Raw genomic sequence first — 17,856 nt, forward strand, 5'->3', positions numbered from 1 at the left:
GTAGTTTAATTTGGAGTTCCCCATTCTCTATGGAAAAATTTTAATTTTGTGCTTTCATTTAGATGATTGTAATACATCACTAATATATGCATATTTCAGATCACATTGGATTTTCATCTTAGAAAAATTTTTCTATGCAATTTCAGTGGCTTTTATTTGCACTTATGTGTTTTTGTTTTCCTTATTCAGAAGAAGGGAACTTTTTGTGGCCAAGTAACATTTTAAACCATTTTTCAATGGAAAAATATAATGCAAATATGGAACTGTGTATAAAATAAATACATAGTTTAATGAATGTTCAATTCACTTCATGACCAGTTTGCCAATATTTCAACCCCCTTTCAATATTTTCTGGGACATACTATTTTTTTCTGCCACTATTTTGTCATTTCAAGGATTTTTCTATATTCATTAAGGGCACATTTAACTTACCAGCAATACTATTTTATCAAATTTGTAACATTTTATGAATGACATATTGCTCTCAAAACTTACAGCTATCTTTTCGTATTATCTTTTTAAGATAGTTTGTCTAAAGACTTCCTTTAAATTTTGAAGTACCAAGCAAGACACATTTGTTTTTCTTTAACTCACTTTTATTGAGCTATATTCACATACCATGCAGTCATACAAAACAAAGCATACATTCAATTGTTTACTGTACCATTATATAGTTGTGCATTCATAACCAAAATTAATTTTTGACATTTTCATTACCACATACACAAAAATAAAAAGAATAAAAATTAAAGTGACACATTTGGTTTTGGAATTTATAATAGGTGAATGCCCTAAACTAATCATATTGTACTAGTGTTACCATTTTCTCACATAATAGTTTATCACCCAAAGGTACCTCCTTAAATATATGTCTATTTTTAAATATATGGTTAATCCTTTAAAGATATTGACATCTATAAAGTAAGAAGAGTGCTGTGAATGATCTTCCTTCTTTCCTCAGAATGAGAAGAAACACCACCAATATGTTCACAATCTTTTCCCATCTTCCTCTTAAGCTTTTTTTGGGAAAATTTGCTAACATATTCACTTGACCTGGAGAAAACTGGGAATCACCCAGCTTTCTCTCTTTCCCTGTCTTCTATTTAACAACTCCAGTGACACAGAAATGGCTAATGTGCTGGCAGAGTTTCAGATTGACCCACTGTACCAGTTCTGACCAGTTATCAACACACCAGGTTTGGAATTAGAAGGACCTTGGTTGAATACCTGTTCTGTCTCTTTTTCCATGTAACCTGTTGGAGACTGGTTCCTCAAAATGGTTTTAATGACCAACCAAGAAATATAAAACAACTTGCACTGTTTTATTCATTGTAGCTTTACAATGTGTTTTCGGATCTGGTTGGGCAAGTTCTTGCTCATTGTTTTCCTTCTTAAATTTTTCTTGAATATTATTGTTTACTTTCTCTTTCCATTTGTCATGTTCCACAGATAATCCTTTTGGATTTTTATTAAAATTGTACATGTATAGATTAATTTTGGAAATGTTGACTTCTTTCTTTAAATAACATGGAACATCACTCATGTCATTTTCAGTTTTCTTCAGTAAAGATTTACAGATTTTTCAGATTCTCTTCTATGTCTTCTAGAAGTTTTATAGTTGTAGCTTTTATGTTTCAGTCTGTAATCCATTTTGAGTTAACACTTTTACATAACGTGCAAGGTAGTGGTTGAGGTTCATTTCTTTACCATACCGATATCCAGTTGTCATAGTACTATTTGCTGAAAAATTGTATCCTTTCCCTATTGGATTACTTTGATACACTACGAAAATCTGTTGACTGTAGATATGCAGCTTTTATTTCTAGACTGTATTCAGTTTCATTTATCTATATCTCTACTTTTAAACTAATACTACACTGATTTGATTGCTTTAGCTTTACATTAAGTCTTGAAATCAGGTAGTGTAAGTCCTCTAATTTTTGTTTTATTTTTTTCTAAAATTATTTTGGGTATTCTAGATCCTTTACACATCCATGTGAATTTTAGAATCAACTCACCAATTTCTTCAAAAAATTTGCCGGGATATCAATTGAGGTTGTAGCGGATCTCTAGATTAATTTGGGGAGAACTGACATTTATAATATCGACTATAATCCCTAAGAGAAGTGAAACTCATAAGGCCAGGGTCAATTTCCCAAGCTCTCTGCCTAGAGAGTATTGTTGAATTGGACTTCTTAGCAATTTGTTAAGGGAGTTTGTATCTGTGCTCACTTCTGCGTCTTGCAATGTCTTTGTCTAGTTTTGATACCAGGGCTGGCCTCACAAAATGAGTTGGAAAGTGTTCCCTCCTGTTCTATTTTCTGGAAGAGTCTGTGTAGATTTCTTTAACTATTGGCTAGAATTTGCCAGTGAAATCATTTGGACCTGGAGTATTCTTTGGGGGAAGGTTTATTTATTAACGACATTTTAAACATAGATACAGGACTATTTATGTTATCTGTTCTTCTTGAGTAAGCTTTTTACCAAGAGATTTGTCTAATTCATCTAAATTATCAAATTAATTGGCAAAAAAATTGCCCATAATATTCCCTTATTGGCCTTTTAGTGCTTATAGGATCTAGAGTGATATCTTCTCTTTCATTCCTGATACTGTAATTTGTATCTTCTCTCTTCTTTTTCCTGGATGTCCACCTAGATTTTTAAATTTCATTGTTCCTTTAAAATAACTACTTCTTGGTTTCATTGATTGTCTCTATTGCTTTACTGTTTTTCAATATCATTGATTTCTGCTCTATATTATTTCCTCCCTTCTGCTGACTTTGAGTTTAGTTTGCTCTTCTTTTCTTGTTTCTTAAGGTAAAACCTTCCTTGTTTTCTCATATAAGCATTCAATGGTAAACATTCTCTCTAAGCATTGCTTTAGCTGCATCTCACAAATTTTGAAATATTGTGTTTATATTTTAATTTCATTAAAAATATTTTATAATGTCCCTTGTGACTTCCTCCTGTGACCCATGGTTTGCTCAGAAGTATTTTAATTTCCAACTATTTGGGAATTTACAAATATCCTTCTGTTATTGATTCTAGTTTAATTACTTTGTGGGCAGATAATGTATTTTGTATGATTTTAATTACTTTAAATTTCTTGAGGTTTGTTTTATGATACAGAATATGTCCCACCTTGGCAAATATTCCGTATGTACTTTAAAAGAAAATGTGTTCTCCAGTTGTAGGGTAGAGTGTTCTATAAAAGTCAAGTTCATTGATAGGATTGTTCTGGTCTACTATATTAATAATTCCACAAATTTGCCTGCATGTTAAAATCACCTGTAGAACTTCAAAAGCTACTAATGCCTATGTCCCACTCCTGAGATTATCATTTAATTGGTCTGGGGTATGGCCTTGTCTTTGGAATTATTAAGAAATTCTCAGGTGATTCTAAGGTGCAACAAGCTTGAGATCCATGTTTTGCATGGTTACTGATTTTCCAAATATTTGTTTTACAAAGTGCAAAGGGTAGAAGCAATGAAATCTCCAACTACAGTTGTGAGTTAATTTATTTCTCATTTCAGTTCTATCATGTTTTGTTTCATGTGTTTTGTAGCACTGTTGATAGGATTTTGTGCCTTCTTGATTGACTTTTTTATTGCTATATATTGTTTTGTAATTCTTCTCTTACCCTGATAATATCTCTTGTTCTGAAGTCCTAGTTTGATATTATATAGCCACTTCATCTTTTATTTTTTGTATAGATATGTGCATAGCATATCTCTTTCTCTCCTTTAATTTTTTACTTATCTATATCATCATATTTTAAGTGGGTTTCTTGTAGACACAACATATAGTTGGGTCTTGATATATTTATGCAGTCTAAGAATCTCTGCTTCTGAATTGGGGCATTTAGATAATTTGCATTTACTGTAATTATTTCTATGTTTTATTTAAATCTACTCCCTCCTAGTTGTTTACTATTTGTCTCATTTGTTCCCTCTTCCCCAATTTTCTACTTACTTTGGATTGAATATGTTTTATGATTATATTTTTCCTCCACTCTTGGCTTATTAGTTTATATCTCATTTTGTTGTAAAATTTTTAGTGGTTGCCCTTTGGTTTACAATGTACTTCTTTAATCACAGTCGACCGCCAAATATTATAACATTTTATATATAAAGTAAGAACCTCACAACAGTATATGTCCAATTTCTCCATCCCATCCTTTTGCTATTGTTTTCATACATTTAAATTCACATATGAAACAAAAACCACATTGTTACTATTTTTTCTTTATACATTCAAAGACATAATCTTTTAAAGTGATTAAAAATAAGAACAAAATTATTTTTATTTGCTTTCACTTTTTAACCCTTTCCTGTATTTAACCATTTAACCATGTCTTTTTGTAGACCCAAATTTCCATTTGGAATCAGACTCTTCCAGTGTGAAGAACTTACTTTATTTGGTGTTTAGCATTTGTTAAAATGTTAGCTAATTCATTCTTACCTCTTGAATGGGGGTCATCTCTTCCTAAAATGCTCTGTTGAAATGTAAGTAGCTCATATATTGCATCTCACCTTGGCTTGCCACTCTTTGGAACTCAGTTTAATTGGTTACCTTGTGACCTCAACTCCCTGATGAGCTAAAGAAAATTCATTATTTTGTAGATTATCTGGCTATTTTCTCATTATTAGGTTGGGAATGACGTTCATTTGCAGCTTTCTATACCCTGAGTGTCGGTGGGAGTGATCTGACATATTCAACCATCACTTTTGCTGCTGTGTGTAGGAGAGCTTGGAGGGAGTAGATACAAGGAGACAAACCAGAAGCTAGTCAATAACTCAGACCAAAAAGGGATGGTGGCTTGAACTAGAGTGGGTGGAGTAGAGATGATGAGTAATTGTCAAATCTGGTTATATTTTGAAGAGTCAGTAGGGCTTACTGATGAACCGGATGTATGTGAGAGAAAGAGAAGAGTCAAAGATAAGTCCCCGGTGTTTAGTTTGAGCAACAGAAAGGATAGCGAAGATGGTGAGAGAAGCAGGTTTGGTGGAGAAGTGTATGGAGTAAAGAGTTAAGTTTTTTATCACATTGTATTTGACATGCCCACACGTAAGTGGGATGTTAAGGAGGCAGTTAGATATATCAGCTTGGAGTTTACATGAGATATCTTTATTGGAGAAATCAACAACAGTATTTAGATGATATTCAATGCTATGTATTTACAAAGAGAGTGAGTATCACTAAAGAAGAGGTCTGTGGACTCTGACATTTAAATATTTTGGAGACCAGGAGAAAAGGAGACTGGAAAGGAACAACCAATGTCAAAGAAGAACCAAGAGAAAGGGAGGTCCAGAAAACAAAATAGAGAAGTATTTTGATGAGAGGGAGTGGTCAACTGGGTCAAAATGCTGCTAATCAAATGCTAGTCAAAGGAGATGAGAAATAAAAATTGAGAAAAAAATCCTTTCTGATTATATGGCATTAACAAAGTAAAGTTGTCACTTGTTTAGGTATCTTTTGCTTGTTATTTATTTCTAATATTATTGTATCTTTCTCCAAGGAATTTACAACTTGTCTTTCTGTACTTTTGAATCACTGTCCTAGAAAATTATTATGAAAGACTTGAAAAGAAAATTAATTTCCATTTCCACTTCCCAAATCTAAGAATTCTATCTTATGAATTATGTTTATTATTTACCTAATAAACATTTACATCTATTACAGCTTTACTAGTATTACAGAGTAGTAATTCAAACACTGTTACCCGATGTTAATTGGTTACCCAATGTTAATTCGATTCAAATCATTATTTCTTTAAGAAATTAAGCATCACAGAAAAAGCCCCAACCCCTATAACCTCTCCTGAGAAAAAAAAACACAGTCTTGGTGTTGCAATACTTCTAGTCAATGTTTTTCTATCTTTACTACGTATGCATTTATTAATAAGCAATTTAAATTATTGGTTTTTTTGTGTTTTACATATATGATAAATGGTTTCATACTTTAGATATTTTGCAACTTTTTTCAGTCAACATGTTTTCTGGATACATTTGTGTTTATATATACAAAATGTATTCATTTTAATGGATTTATAGTATTTCCTTGTATAAATTAACTACAATTTATGTATTCATTCCTTTGTTGGCCATTCAGGCTGTTTTCCATTTTTTTACTATTAAAACAGCATTACAATGAACATCTCTATATATGCCTTCTAGGAGACAGATAACGAGACATGGAAGTCAGTTCATAAGTTATGTATATCTATTGCCAAAATATTTTCCAAAGTGTTAATACTAATTTACACAATGTACAAGTGTTCTTCTTTTCCAGAGCTTCCCCAAAACTTAATTTATATCAGACATGTTAATTTTTGACAGTCTCATGGGTGTGAAATATCTCATTGTTTTATATGAGTTTCCCTGATTACTAATGAAGATCAACATAAAAAAAATCTTAATTTGGCTATTCAGTTTTACTCTTCTGTGAGTTGCCTGATTATATTCTTTGCATATTTATATATTGAGTTTTTGGTCTTTTTCTTACTGATTCGTCAAGATTCTTTATAGTTTCAAAGTTTTTCTATTTCTTGGTGGTATAAATTGCAAATATATCTTCTCAGCCCATGGCTTGTTTTTAACTTGATTAATGGTGACTTCTTTTCTGTTTATAAAAGTTTTAAATTTTAAAATGATCAAATGAATTAATCTTTTCTTCACTGGAGATGTTTGTATCTAGATTACACTTCAACAGCAACAAATCAGATTTCTTTCCCACATCCTCACCAACATATTCCTTTTCAGACACCTCTATTGTATACCAATTCCAGGCACTCTCCTTTCCCATTTTCTTTGTCTATCCTTATGTCAATACCATATTTTTTAAAGTTGCTTTTAATAGTTTCTCTTAGTCTTTGGTGTTCTGCAATTTCACCACGATGTGTCTAAGTATGTAATTCTTTATATTAATCCTGCCCCAAAATGAGTACTTCTTGAATCTGAGGATTCAAATATTCCACAGCCCTGGAAAATTCTTAGCTATTACTCTTTGAACCTGACCAAACACATTCTCTTTAGTCTCTCTTTTTGGCACTTCTATTAGATTTATGTTGGACCTTTCTCTCTAATTTTTCATTTATTTATCTTCTGCATTGCATTCTAGTAAATGTCCTCTATTTATTGTAGTTGCAGCCAAATGTATAGTTCTCATTGAATGGAAGGTAGGGCTTAAAAGGATTAAGGCTACATGTCAGCAAACTGTGCCAGAAGTAAAAGGTAAAGAAATAGGTAGACATAAGGCTCACCCCCACAGCGCAGGAGAAGGTGCCAAAGCAGAAACAGTAAGGTATTGCTGTGGGTGTCCCCACCTAGTACTCAACAATTATGAAAAAGCAGCAGACGTTGCTACATGTCGAGTGCTAGATAGCTATGATCTGTGTCAAGCAAGATCACTTTATCATCCCAAGCCTGGCATATAGCATTTCTTATTGCATGTATGACTTTAAGAAATTTATTTACTCCAAGCTTCAGTTTCTTTGTGTGGGTTGCTGTGAGGATAAAATGGAATGCGAGCTGAAACACTATACCAAAGTGCTATTAGGGTATTCTGTCCATTCTAAAATACCATTAATTCTAACACGTACTATAGATCTGATAACAGCTTGGAAGGGGGGAGGAACGTTCCACTGGATCTACACTTTACAAGCTTTTCCTATTTGAAGAAAAAAACACGTGAAAGTCTGCTTTTAGAATTGAGGAAGCACCGTGTCTCATTAGCGTCCTCTCTTCTGCCCACAAACGCCCTTTTCTTGAATTTGAATAATTTCTCCCTATCCCAGCGTTTAGTTATAGCGACCCCCTTCCAGTCAGAAATAAGGATTATCCATACTGGATACCTGTACCTAATGTTCAGGCTCCCGCTGAGACTAGAGAACTCCTTCGCTGAGACAGGCTTTCACACGCTGAACTTCATCCCTGTACTGTCATTGGCTGCTGCTCCTCCTGGACCCTTCCACTCCTTCTCCTATAATGACCTCAGTCCTGACTGGAGGCCAATGTCCTTTTGTTATGGCGAAAGGCGGATCCCGGTGTTTTGAAATTGGAAGAGTGGGGCACCGGTCAGCTAATGCGCAAGCGTGCATTCCTGCATCGGGATTGGCGGGCGGCTGGGAGGGAGGAGGTGCGACTCTCCCTCGGCGCAGACTCTGTGGGCTGAGAAGGCAGCGTTGCCGGTGTATTCTGGTGCAAGTGCCGGGCCTGAGGCGTCTTATTCCGAATCCCCTCCCCTCTCCCGGCTCCTCAAGCACCAGGTGAGGGCTTTCCCGGGCTTGGCCCGCCGCGAGTGAAGTAATGCCGAGGGCCTGGAGGGCGGGGCGGGCTGGACGCACCCCAGGAAGAGCGGCCTGGCCTGGGCAGTTGGTGAGGAGGCTGGGGCCTGACTCTCTGCAGAACCCCTGCGCCACCTCCTTTTTCTCGTCTCTTTGTCGTTCCCAAAAGGTTCCTTTGGGCAGGAGCCACCCTCGGTCCCAAAGGCTGACGCCCTGCCGCCTTCTCTCCACCGCTCGTGTTAGAGACCGCGGTCCTGCACCCTCCCGGGAATGAGGCCGCGGGAGGGGCCTTCCGTTGGGTGGGATAAGACCTCGCAGGCCTGCACCTGCTGGCGGATGCTAGGCCGGGAGCTCGGATGTAGCGGGGGACAGAACGTCGAGGCGTGGAGGGAAGCGAGTGAGCGGTAAAATGAGACTGTTGACATCTTTCCAGGCGCTGAAAGCAGCACCCGGGTTTGTTTCTCCATCGGATTCTCTTAATGGTTCTGCGGAACAAGTTTGAGTGGGTAAGGATTGGAAAGGAGAAGAGAGGATGTTCCTGAAAAGGCAGGGCTTCTGTTTTACAATGTATCAATCTTACTAGCTCTGTGACATAACAATATTAAGGACAGGGGATATGCCCGGTATTGCCAACACCGAATCTATTCCTGAGGACCCAAAACTATGCCTCTTTGTTCTTGTGCCTGTGCTCCTCACTGACTAAATTCAATGTAGCTAGCCTCTCTCTGGGAATCTGTTTCCCGTTCAGATCCTCATTTGGCCAAACAAATCCTTGATTTGTGGAATTTGAAACGAGACTTATCCAACCAGAACCAAGATAAAAGATTGAATGAAATTTACCTTCAGTTGCTTTGTAGTTGGTAGAAATACCATAGGAATTGGCCATAGAGGTTGCAAAATGTTTGGCAACTTTAGACAGGGGCCATATTAAAATTTCTTAATGCATAAAGGTAAAACATTTAGTAATCAATGCACAAAGACATTATGTTAGCAGTTCTAGTCCTTTAGTAAGTGGATGACATTATGGTATATCATACTTGAAAATCAGTTTTGAGAGGCAGAGAAATTGGGTGGTTGAGATTGGGTGGATATCAGGAAGAAGTCTCAAGATCTCAAGATTCATTGACTTAGCTGTGGTGGAATAGTGAACAAAGCCCAAATATGGAACATTGGCTGTAATCCTGGCTCTGTTGAACATAAGCTCAGTAACCTGGGTAGACCACTCATCTTTGACCTTGGTTTCTTTATTTGTAAGATAAGGTATCCAGACCTGATGATCTTTCCAAGATTCTTTTTGTGGCCTGAATTATATGAGCTAAAAGGTAGGAAGGATACTAGCCAACATTTATGTGTATCAACTCATTAAATCCTCATAACAACCCCATGAGGTACATACTGTTGGTTATCTCTATTTTATAGATGAGGAAACTGAGGCTTAAGATGTTAACCTTATCCAAAGTTCTAGAACTTGTAAATGGGAGGGCTAGGATTTGGATTCAGACAGTCTGTGTTCTTAATCACTGTGCTAAACTGTCTCTTGAAAAGAGGGGAGAAAAGGGATCTTGTGATACTATTAGCAGGAATTGCAGAGGTATATTTGGTAAGATGATGGCCTTTGATCATGGTTAGATGTATGGGTAGTGAAAAGATAATTTATTTAATCAAATGAGTCTTGTACTGATGCTTGCCATACTTCTTGATCCTTGGTCTCTCCATACTTTCTGCTTCCTGGACTTAAATTATCAAAATAATTTTAGATTTCCTTCCACTGACCAAGGCTAGGAATGGCACCAAAATTTACTGTGAGTTTTGAGAAAAGTTTTATGAGAACTGACCTAGGCTTAGGTTAGAACTACAGAATCTGAGAGAATCATATCCATTTCAGAGCTAAGGCAGGTTTAGGATTGACAAAGCAGTCTTTTGTTGAACAGAGCCTCAGCACCCCAAATCTGTTTCAGTATTCCCACACTTGACATTGCTTTGGTCTAGGGTCTCACTTTTTTTAAAGGTCCGATTTCCATTTATGTGTAGGAGTGGAAGAAGTTTAAAATGAACCCTTATGAGTACATTTGACATGAAATTGGATTGATGCGATGGAAACTATAGATAAAAAAGGATTTTACAGTTGGAAATATGAATCTTGTATGAGTACATATTTTGTGGTACTGTTAATGTGGTAATGGTTTGACTAGAAGTTGCAGTTTCTGGATTGATCTTTTGAAAGAAAATAAAATCCATGGCTAAAAATACTTTGGAGAGCTCAACAGGCTTTTTGGTCTAAGTATATAAAATAAATCAGCTATTGCTCTAAAATCTACTGAAAGACTTTGAATATATACAATAGAATTTTGAGGCCAGTCGATTTAATCACATCACAATAGAGAAAATCACTGCTGTCTTTTGTTGTTGTGGAGAGGTAGTGGGTAATGCTCTGGTCCCTTATTAATGAGTGATACCCATTTGTACAGGGCTGCCGCATACAGTTGGGCAGGTTTTGCATTGTAAATCTTTGGGGTGCTGTCCTTTGTGTAGACTATGATGTGAATATTGCTCTCTGAGGTTGTGTGGTATATCCTACAGGACTGTCCTAGTGGCTCGGCTTTTGTGCTTCTGCCCCCATCTCAATACGAAATGTGTTTTTCTAAGAGTCATTTTTCCTTTAATAAAGTCTCTCTCCTCAACCCCCAATTTTTCTGCTGTATTTAAAATCTTTTTTTAATTTTATTTTCTCTTTTTCAGATGAAGTAAAAAACCATTGATAATCATGTTTCTGTTGTTTGAATTATAAAATTTTAGAACCTGGCCCTACAATACTGTGTTTTATAGAAGACCTTTCTGTTTAATTTTAAAGATTAAATTGAAAAATAAATATATCACATCCATATACTACATCTTATTTCAAAATCAGAGGTAATTATCTGCTGCTTTAGCTTGTATATCGTATAACTCTTCTCAGCCTATTGTGAAAATTCTGTTTTAGCCATATTCTCTCTTTTTTTAAGTGAACATTAGAACTTTGAAGTACTTTTTACCAAAAATAGGCATACAGGAATATATTTAGCAGGGGAAATGGCCAAGTTCTAGTCTACTCTTGCTGAGTACTGCTGAGGTTACTTAATTTAGCTTTTGTTGGTTGCCTGTCATCTCTTCCAGCCCTACTTTAACCAGCTCAGTGGTTGAAGCGGTATGAAAAGTGAAGGGATTGGCACCTTGTTAGAAATGTGCTTCTTTCTCAGGGAAGTGTCAAGTCACGTCTTCCCTGTTCACAGTCTTCTTCTATTTTAAAGAGACATTTTGATTGGCTGGAGAGAAATACTTTTTGAAGCATGGTCTTCAAATGCCTGAATAATTGGAAAACTCAACACCCTCACCAAAATTTTTTCTTTTAATTTTAATAATTGGTTTATTTGGATTTATGTAAATATACTAATTTATAATCTCTCTGAAGTATAGAGACCCTTAGAACTAAAACCATTTTTCCGGTTTGCTAATGCTGCCATTATGCATAATACCAGAATTGGCTTTTATAAAGGGGGTTCCTTTGATTACAAATTTACAGTCCTAAGCCTACAAAAGTGTCCAAATAAAGGCATCAACAAGATGATACCTTCACTAAAGAACAGTGATGGTGTCTGGAACACCTGTGTCAGCTGGAAAGGCACGTGACTGGTGTCTGCTGTTCTTTGTTCCTGGGGTGCATTTCAAATGGCTTTCTCCAAAATGTCTCTGGGTTTCTCTTAGCTTAGCATCTTCTAGTGTCCTTCTGTCCACATCTCCAAGCATCTCTTAAGTGTCAGCTCCCAAGCTTCTCTCCAAAAGTCTCTCTCAGCTGCTCAGGGAGTCTTTTGTTCTCATTTAGCTTTTCTGAAGTAAACTCTAGGCTAGCATCTCAAAAGCATCAGCAAGCATCTGGGTCTGCTCCTTTTAAAGAACTCCAGTAAACTGATCAAGACCTACCCTGAATGGGCGGGGTCAAATCTCCATGGAAACATTCAGTCAAGATTAATAAATATATAAATAAATTAATAATCAAAAAGATTAATAAATATGCCCCCACAAGATTGCATTAAAGAATATGTTTTGGGGGGACATAATATATCCAAACTGGCACAACCATGTAAAAAAAAAAAGAGGTAGAGAGCAGCTCTCCTGCTGGATGAGTGGAAAGATGCTAGAAGACTTGGAGTAGGTTTGTTAAGCATTAAGCTAATTTTATACTATTTGCAGTTAATTCGTTAATAATGCTAAGCAAAGGATGTTTAGGGTCTTTTTTTTAAGCTAATTAATGATATCTTACTTTAGTAGTGGTTTATATATATGTATACTGGGCATTCTATTTCCATATTCATGCTTGTACCTGAAGTGTAACAAATCATATTAAACTGAAGCTGTGAGGGAATATACAATACACTGATAACCCTTTTGTTTGTGATTCTAGTTTTTAGTATATAGACATTCTTGTTCAGTAGGTCTGGGGTTCAGTCTTCAGCATATGGAGGCTTAGCAATACCTTGGGTGTAGTAGGTGCTCAATAAATACTTGTTGAAAGAATAACAATACTGATTAAGACAGGACTAGATTGCTTTAATAAACTTTGAGCATATGTAAAATGAATGTTATCAATAAAGCAGAACATTCTGTTTCCCAAGAATTTTGTGCTCTGATATTTTGGAGCCTTTTATCCAAATAATAAAATGTTAATATTTATTTATTTATTTACATCTTGATTTATCTATTTTGGCTTAACCAAAACAGGTAGACATTTTTCTAGTGTTGTAGATAGTATTTTTCTTTGGAATTCTGTGTATTTTTAAAAAATTAAACAATGTATGTAAAACAGTACTTTAATAATGAAGAATATTTTCAAAGAAAGTAGTCTTCATCCCTACCATCATCCCTTAACATTAGAGCTGTTTTCATTTTCATTTATCCATATTTTTGCATATTTTTACATAATTTACATCCATGACTAAACAATTTTGTAAACATTTTTCCAAGTTATTATAGTCATAATTAATTTTAGTAGCCACTCCATTAGAAATTACAACTAAAAATTGCCAGACTTTGAATGAACAGTATGTTGTTTCCAAATCATTGGACTGTGAATAAGATTGAAGTGAACATTTTTATATGTAAAATTATTTTCTTTGTATTTGTCCTTAGGCTAAATTTCCAAGAGTAAAATTACTGAATAGAAGAAGTTTAAATGTTATTACGAATCTCATTTGCTATTGTACTACTTTCTAAAAAGAGTATGCATTTAAAGTTTGTGTTCAGTATTTGTTTTTCCATAACATTGCTAGAATTGATCATTATCTAATCTTTTCAAAAACTAATTTAATAGTGGTATTTAATTTTATGATATATTGCTTTCACTACCAAGAAACTCAACGTTTTGTCTTGGTTACTAACATACTTCCTTTTTGTAAACTGTTTGTATGCATCATACAAACGTATTCATTTTATCCTTAGACATGGTAATGTTTGTGAATAGGGTCTGTTGGATCACATATTTGACTAAACATCTCTTTTGAAAAGCGTTTGATTGCTATATGTATCTATGTTCTAACCTTCCCTCATTGCAGACCTTTCATCAGGGGTTTTGTATCTGAGGCCCAAAAGTTTTTTACGCAAGATGATGAATGCTGACATGGATGGTATGTTCTTTGTTTTCCTTTTTGTATGTTCCTCATCTTGTAGATGTTTTTGCTTTATTAAGCAATGGAAAGAGCAGAGATGCAGTAATTAGAAGACTTGGATCTTGTCTAACTTATTTACTTATTTATATCCCAACTGTTCTAGAAAGGATCTAAGGTAGCTTCCATATTACTTAAAGGTGAGACAGTGGCAAGTTGTTTTATCTTCACAGTGGTGTCCTCAGCTGCAATGGGTTGGGGGGGGGGTGGTATATAACCTTTTACTTCACAGGGCTCTTGTTATAAGTCAAATAAAGATAATGAATATAAGATATTTTGCAGATTTTTAAGTGCTATAGTACACAAATGGTACCTGTGTTAATAGTTGAACCTTTTAATTACAGCTGTTGATGCTGAAAATCAGGTGGAACTGGAGGAAAAAACACGACTTATTAATCAAGTGTTGGAACTCCAACACACACTTGAAGGTTAGCTTGCGTTTTGTAGTTTCCTTGAATGACATCCAGTTAATTGAAATTGTAAGCATTTCTGTTGCTAAATTTTGTTTTTATTAATTAATATACAGAATTTTTAAAACAAGAAACTTCAAACTCCCTTTCAGTAGTTTTTTCCTTTCCTGTTTATAAACTTGGCTGGTGGTTTTAAAGAACAGGTATCAAAGTCAAATAGTGTTCTTATGTTTCCCTCTTTAAAGTCCCTTTATTTTCCTTTTAATAACTAACATAATATTGTTTAGTGGATGAGAACCCTTTTTTAGCCCCCTCATTGTGATATTAAAGTCATTTTAATAAAACTTATATTAAAATAAAAAAGTTAACCTCATAAGAGATTAAAAGGGAATTGATCTGAGTCTTATGTAAAATTAATACTACCACTGAAACATCTTTTAGTTTTTAAAGAAATTAAAGAGGTTTTTTTTGTAACCAGAGTGAACAGATCATGCCACTTGGAACCCTCCAGTGCTTCCTATTTCACACAGTTAATAAAAGCTCAAATCCTTATATTGGCCAACATCTATGACTTCCCTGTTACCTTTCAGGGTATGTCACTCTCTGCCTTCGTACATTTCACCTCAGACCCCAACTTCCTTGCTGTTCCCGCAACATGGCACAGGGTGCCTCTGCAGTTGTTCCCTCTGCCTGAATCTTCTTCCCTTAATGATTGTATGTCTACATGGTTCATTTCCTTACTTCCTTATCAAAAACGCTATCTTTGCCTATATTGTATAAAAGAGCAACTTTCCCTTCTTCTTCCTGTCACCCTTACCCTCCTTGTTTTTTCTCCAGACCAACTCATCACTGTGCAATAACTTGTATGTAGTTTAATGCCTGTTCCTAACCTCCAGTAATGTCCCCTTCTGCACCCGTGCACACTGGCACACATTAATGTATAAGCTCTCTTGAAGGCAGGGCCTTCCTTTATTTTGTTCACTGTTGTATTCCCAGCAGCTAGATCAGTGCCTGACTCTTGTTAAGTGAATGAATGTGGGTGATTTTTTATTTTGATCATCATTTTTATTTTAAATTAAAAAAAATTTTTTTTGCTAGTGTAAAAACATAAAATGATCAGTTGCTTGGAGGCTGGCTGAATAGAGTTGTAATCATGTTTACTATAAATATCTTAAACATTCATAGTAAAGACATACTCTTATGTTGTTGGTAAGATGTTGAAGGTAGAATTCGTGTTTTAAAAACAGTCTTTAGAAGAAAGAGTAATGTGAAATATATTTAAACTTATCAAAATCTGATTTTAGGAATTATTGCCTACTGAGTTGTACTGTTTAACTTCTTTAAAGTAATCTGAATTTAAAAAAAATTTAAAGATTGTGATATCTTCATGAATCTTAATAAACATTTTGTAACGTAGAGTTATTGCCATCATTTTATTGTTAATGGGCTTTTTCTTAACAATATAGATCTCTCGGCAAGAGTAGATGCAGTTAAGGAAGAAAATCTGAAGCTAAAATCAGAAAACCAAGTTCTTGGACAATATATAGAAAACCTCATGTCAGCTTCTAGTGTTTTTCAAACAACTGACACAAAAAGCAAAAGAAAGTAAGGCTGATATCCATTCTGTTTTATGGAATTGCTGCTGGTTTTTTTTTCTTTAAAATTTGAGTAGATTCCAAAAGTTACAGTACCTTTGTTTGTGGCTTCATTGAATATTTATGAAGATAATGGCAGATCTAGGTAAAAATTAAGAGCTCTAAAAGTATAACTGGAGACTTCTATGAGTTTGTATATTAACTTAGTCTATGAAAACATGTAACTATATTGATAGTAGAGACTTTATAATTAGAATTGCATATATTTATTAAAACTTGAAAATGAGTGTTTTATCAAATTTGCTTTGATTTATAAGTTTAGCACTGTCTTTTATTATAGGCTTCGTAAAAGATGATAGAAGAAAATAACTACCATGTTGTAAAAAAGTAACCAAAATCATGTACTGAATGCACAGCTTTATGTACCCTGCCCACCGTCTTGTGCCTCTTTTCCATTTGCCTCTTCCTTCCCATTTCCCTTCTAAGGATAAACAGTTGGTTCCACATTTGTAAAAGTAATTTTAATAATTAATCATTTATGAAAATAACCTGAACTCATTGTTGAATTTAACCAAAATAAGATAGTTTCTCAGCTAGGACCTGTCATTTGTTATATTTAGTAACAAGATAGGACTGTTAGTTCCTTTTTGATAAATTGAAAACAGGCTATAAAAATGATTGTTCTTTGAAACTGTGAATTTTCAAATTCGGAAGATTTGTTGTTCAAAACTTCCTTCTGCACTTGGTATCTAAAAAGATGAGCTCTGGTTGTATGTGTGTGTGTTTAAAATAGAAAATCTTGGGAAACTTAGAATGGAAAAAGTACCTGATAAACAGTAACTAACTCCAAATATTTTCACTCCAGATTTGTGTCATCCTGACATAGATTAGGTCTTTTGGGGAATATATATGAAAGTGGATTAAGTCTGACTAACTTTATGTAATCCACATTTGGAAGAGAACAGTTATAAAGTGTTTGGTCTCTTAAGGTTTATTTATGGTGCCCAGAAGATCAAGTTTGCAAAAACCCTTAAAAGTATGTTAGTATCAGAATAATGAATAAAATGGGAGGGTTTTACATATGTACTACTTGATAATTTTTCTCAGTATTTTATCTTAGTAGTTCTTGAATTTTCTGTAAATCAACTACTTGATTTGTAGAATTTTGGGCATCCTTTTACTAGAGTTTTTTGGTAAGGGAATTTTGCAGAAATAATGTTAAAATGCTAGTTATAATAGGAAGACAGATCCACTGATAATAGCTTGTGGTTTTAGATTTGGGCCACTTTTAATCATGGAATAATAATCTTAATGTTTGTATTGGTGCAAGTAAAATTCAATAAATGACTTCAGCTGTATGAATATATAATAGTTGTACTGCAAACATTTGCATCCCTTTTGTGACCTGATTTACAAACGTTTGAAAATTGTGTTGCGATTCTGCTTTGCTGTTTAATAAAAAGCCATTTCAGAGATTGTGTTGTGTTTTCATATGGTAGGTAACTGAGCTATATAATGATATGCCCAGGGTTGTTCAAAGGCACAGGATAAATAGCATATCCATGTTGCTCTGAGTTTGGGGGAATAATATTTTTATTAAAACAAATATTATAGGATTACAGATTAATTTTTAAAATAAAAGCATCCAGAGAAAGAGAAAGGATCTATGATCTCCTGGGTAAAAGCAGTTGTATTTTTTGGGTTAAGCTAAGCTGCTATAACAAGCGATCCAGTGTTAAAGAATGTAAAATAATATAGAAATTTCTCTCCCAACTAATGGTTCCTAGGTGACTATTGCAGGCTGCAGGTTTGATTTCATATACTCATTCAAGGACTCAGGTTGAGGATGGCTGCCATTTTCAACACATGGC

General features: G+C 34.7%; 1 protein-coding gene across 4 annotated transcripts in view; it reads left to right on the top strand.

Moving 5' to 3' along the window:
• Positions 1–17,460, top strand: part of SCOC (short coiled-coil protein) — a 39,683-nt gene extending 22,223 nt beyond the window's left edge. The window contains exons 1-5 of one of the 4 annotated variants that reach the window (XM_037830702.1): positions 8,159–8,266; positions 11,024–11,194; positions 13,870–13,941; positions 14,325–14,408; positions 15,857–17,460. In XM_037830702.1, the coding sequence (XP_037686630.1) occupies positions 13,920–13,941; positions 14,325–14,408; positions 15,857–15,999 (249 nt within the window). In that variant the 5' untranslated portion in view covers positions 8,159–8,266; positions 11,024–11,194; positions 13,870–13,919 and the 3' untranslated portion in view covers positions 16,000–17,460. Of the gene's footprint in view, positions 1–8,123; positions 8,267–8,717; positions 8,791–11,023; positions 11,195–13,869; positions 13,942–14,324; positions 14,409–15,856 lie in introns of those variants that run through there. The other 3 variants (XM_037830703.1, XM_037830701.1, XM_037830700.1) reach the window with 3 other exon arrangements.
• The last annotated feature ends 396 nt before the right edge of the window (positions 17,461–17,856 follow it).

This window comes from Choloepus didactylus, chromosome 3 (assembly GCF_015220235.1).
Source record: "Choloepus didactylus isolate mChoDid1 chromosome 3, mChoDid1.pri, whole genome shotgun sequence".
Taxonomy (NCBI): domain Eukaryota; kingdom Metazoa; phylum Chordata; class Mammalia; order Pilosa; family Megalonychidae; genus Choloepus; species Choloepus didactylus.